The sequence below is a fragment of the Carassius carassius genome, chromosome 20, assembly GCF_963082965.1.
Source record: "Carassius carassius chromosome 20, fCarCar2.1, whole genome shotgun sequence".
NCBI lineage: Eukaryota > Metazoa > Chordata > Actinopteri > Cypriniformes > Cyprinidae > Carassius > Carassius carassius.
In genome coordinates this window covers 1,411,167-1,414,475 of record NC_081774.1, presented here as the reverse complement: position 1 = coordinate 1,414,475, position 3,309 = coordinate 1,411,167, and the positions used below count along the sequence as shown (strand labels likewise).

The 3,309-nt window shown below is 37.3% G+C and overlaps 1 protein-coding gene across 2 annotated transcripts; it reads left to right on the top strand.

Moving 5' to 3' along the window:
* Positions 1-220: 220 nt before the first annotated feature.
* On the top strand, positions 221-2,924 carry nmrk2 (nicotinamide riboside kinase 2). 2 transcript variants are annotated; one of them, XM_059501091.1, is made up of 8 exons: positions 221-429; positions 510-600; positions 1,353-1,401; positions 1,885-2,059; positions 2,143-2,214; positions 2,288-2,394; positions 2,484-2,569; positions 2,654-2,924. In XM_059501091.1, exons 1-7 carry the CDS (start codon positions 404-406, stop codon positions 2,567-2,569), a joined length of 606 nt encoding a protein of 201 aa, XP_059357074.1. In that variant the 5' UTR covers positions 221-403; the 3' UTR covers positions 2,654-2,924. The 2 variants fall into 2 exon arrangements, with proteins under 2 accessions (XP_059357074.1, XP_059357075.1); XM_059501092.1 differs by lacking the exon at positions 1,353-1,401 and having other exon boundaries at positions 380-429.
* The last annotated feature ends 385 nt before the right edge of the window (positions 2,925-3,309 follow it).

Sequence of the window (3,309 nt, the reverse complement as noted above, 5' to 3'; positions counted from 1 at the left end):
AGCAGTAGCCTCGAGTCTCTGACAGACGCAGAGCGACAGCTGCGGCGGTGGAACGGGGCCAACATGCAAATGAGCAAGACGCCTCAAAAGCTGATTGGTTCCCAGAGAGAGCCCTTATTGGTCAGCGACCCACGTCTACGTGACGCAAAGCCGAGCCGCCTATAAAAAGAAGGCGAAAGCCTAGTCCATCAATGAAATAGTAAAGAGAAGGAGATTCTGGAAGAGAGAGAGAGAGAGAGAGAGAGAGAGAGAGAGAGAGAGAGAGAGAGAGAGAAAGAGAGAGAGAGAGAGAGAGAGAGAGAGAGAGAGAGAGAGAGAGGGGCGCTAAAAGCATTCCCGACTGTATCGGCAACCCAAGGAATAGATTCCTTTGCTAGGAAGACCAATATTAAAAAGGGTCAGAATGAAGCTTATTATTGGAATAGGAGGGTGAGTAATCTTTGAGATCGCCATATTGAACTTCTATTGTATGATATCATTGTTTAATAAATGTGATGTGTATTTTACAGTGTGACCAATGGAGGCAAGACAACTTTGACGGGAAGACTCATAAAGAACTTACCAAACTGTTGTGTTGTGCATCAAGATGATTTTTTCAAGGTATGGAGAGAATCCACATTTTTTTAATTTAAACTTGTCAGCTTATTTTACTATTTATATAATGATATACTGTGGCCCATAAGATTTGGACATTTAGACCAAACTTAAGAATGTATTGCATTGTAGATAACAAGTGCAATTAATTTAATGCATTTTAAGTTTGATTTAAGTGTCCGAATACTTTAAATAGAATCAATGCCACAGCATTTCCAAGGGACAACAAAGGTAAAGATGTTTAGGACTTAGTGATTTGTTGTATTTATGGATCCATTGTCCATATTATGGTTATTGGACCCTATGCTGGTGTTCTCCTGGGCAGCCAACCTCACACCCAACAAATGAATGCCTTTCGAGGTGCTTTAAATACAGTACAGTCTAGCAGGCATTCATTTGCACTCCTATTTCCACTTATATGATTTTCTTGCTCATGCATTTATCATTCTGTGGCATTTAAGAGGATCTGACCAGTCGCTCTCCAAGAGCTCATATCGATATATTTAATAACACCTCTTAAGTGCATCACACACACATTCCTAACTGTCAGGCTCTTCTCTCAAGACTCCCATTGGCAACATGCTGGTAAAGAGAATGCATAACTGTGCATTTGGTGCATTGCAATCAAATTAATCTCATGCACACGATTAAAATTGAAGATGATTATAGCCTGAGGGCTTGGCATCACATGTCCAGGTGGGACCAGCACTGCCTGAGCGATCTACACCTTTTTGTTTTATTGGTCACTGTTATTGCAGCCCCAGGATCAAATAGAGCTCGGGGAGGACGGCTTTAAACAATGGGATGGTAAGAATGGATTTCGCTGTGGGAAGAGAAACAGTAACGTATTCCCACCTTTCCATAACCATTCTGATGTTTGCTTTACTGTAACATAAACCTAAAACCCAGCAAAACTATTTTTCTTGCATTGCACGTCAAAAGTCTGGACACACTTAAGGATTGAAATGTATATATGAATTTGGAGCAGATAGTGAAGAAAGATCATTATTTTACATCTTCCTCCTTCATTAGTGTTTAAAAGCGTCAGAACTAATGAACATCATTCTCATATTTCCATTCATGTTCTATAATAGCTGTAATGAAGAAAAGTGTGTCCAAACTTTAGACTGTTAGTGTAAATTTGACTCTACAGTCCTATATTATATTAATAATTAACATCCCTAAAAAGAAGAAAATACAATTAGAAGAGATAAAGTCTTTAATGCATTATTAAATTTGTCATTATCCAAGCATGAGACACGCTTTGTTTTTTTTTGTCTCCTTGTGTAGTGATTAACGCCTTGGACATGGATGCCATGGTGAACACGGTTAAGGGATGGATGGAGAACCCGGTGAAGTTTGCACGTTCCCACGGCGTGAGCGTTTCACCCGTATCTGACGGCTCAGACCCTGAGCGCGAGATCCACATACTCATTATAGAGGGATTTCTTCTTTATAACTACAAGTAGGCATCTTTTTAAGTTGTGCTAGTTATATTCAGCTTATAGATTTGAGTGCTTGATGGTTTCTTCTTGTTTCCGCCTCCAGGTCTTTGCTTGACGTCTACAGCAAGTGCTACTACGTCACCATTCCATATGAAGAGTGCAAACGGAGAAGAAGGTGAGAACTGTTTTTAAAGATCAGATTTTTTAAGATTCTGTCTTCTAATAAAAATCTGTCTCCTTTATTTCAGTATGAGAACGTACACCGTTCCTGACCCTCCTGGTCTGTTCGATGGCCACGTTTGGCCCATGTACTTGAAACACAGGCTCGAGATGGAAAACTGTGCCCTAGATATCCGTAAGTCAACCAAACTTGCGAAAAAATGGCATTTGCCACCTATTTGACTTCTGTGATCTGTAACTCACATGCACGATTCGTATCTGCAGAATATCTGGATGGAATGAGAACAAAAGACGAGCTCTATAACCAAGTTTATGAAGACATTCAGAACTCACTGCTGAACGTCCTATAGGTAAGACCTTCCATCCTTTAATAAATATGATCTTCATCATTGTAAAGATGTTTTTCTAATCTATTTTCCTTATTGTCTCTGCAGCATCTCCAGTTGGAATGAGGATGTGTGTATAGAACTGTAAATAGCATCATAAGTAGATATGGCTTTTGCCACTAGACAAATTTTGTAAATAAATACTAACTTATTTTAAACTGATGGCAAAAGCCTGTCATTTTATATTGCTCTATGTAACTTTGTTTTATTGGTCTCTGGGATGCACAGAGTTGAACAGTGTATGCTGGTATGAATTTGTTTTTATTTTACTGTAACTGAAGCTGTATCATCTTCAATCAAAACAGACATTTGAACCCTTTCTGTGTTGTGTTTTAATTTTCGACATGCATGGAAACATCCACATTATTACAGCTGTCTGGGCTGTGATGAAGGAATGTCATGGGCAAGAATAAAACACTTTAAATTACTTATTAAAATTTTTGAAAATAAAATACAGTATATATACATCTCATACTGTGTATTTCTTTCTCATTTTACATAAAAATATCATTACACCCTAGTATTTTTATGTATTTATTGCAATATTTTAATGACATATTATCATTAATAAATATAATATTATAATATAAATATATATCATTAATAAATATAATATTATCACATATTATTCCATTCCAGAGCATATGTACTATTTTGTGTAATTTATCATTTCAGTTTGTTTATTCATGATCATGTCACTAAAT

Coding starts and splice junctions, on each gene's coding strand:
- nmrk2 (XM_059501091.1), top strand. CDS start 404: ATGAAGCTTATTATTGGAATAGGAGG. Junction 1,402..1,884: donor CGGCTTTAAACAATGGGATG/GTAAGAATGGAT, acceptor CTCCTTGTGTAG/TGATTAACGCCTTGGACATG. Junction 2,060..2,142: donor TTTCTTCTTTATAACTACAA/GTAGGCATCTTT, acceptor TTCCGCCTCCAG/GTCTTTGCTTGACGTCTACA.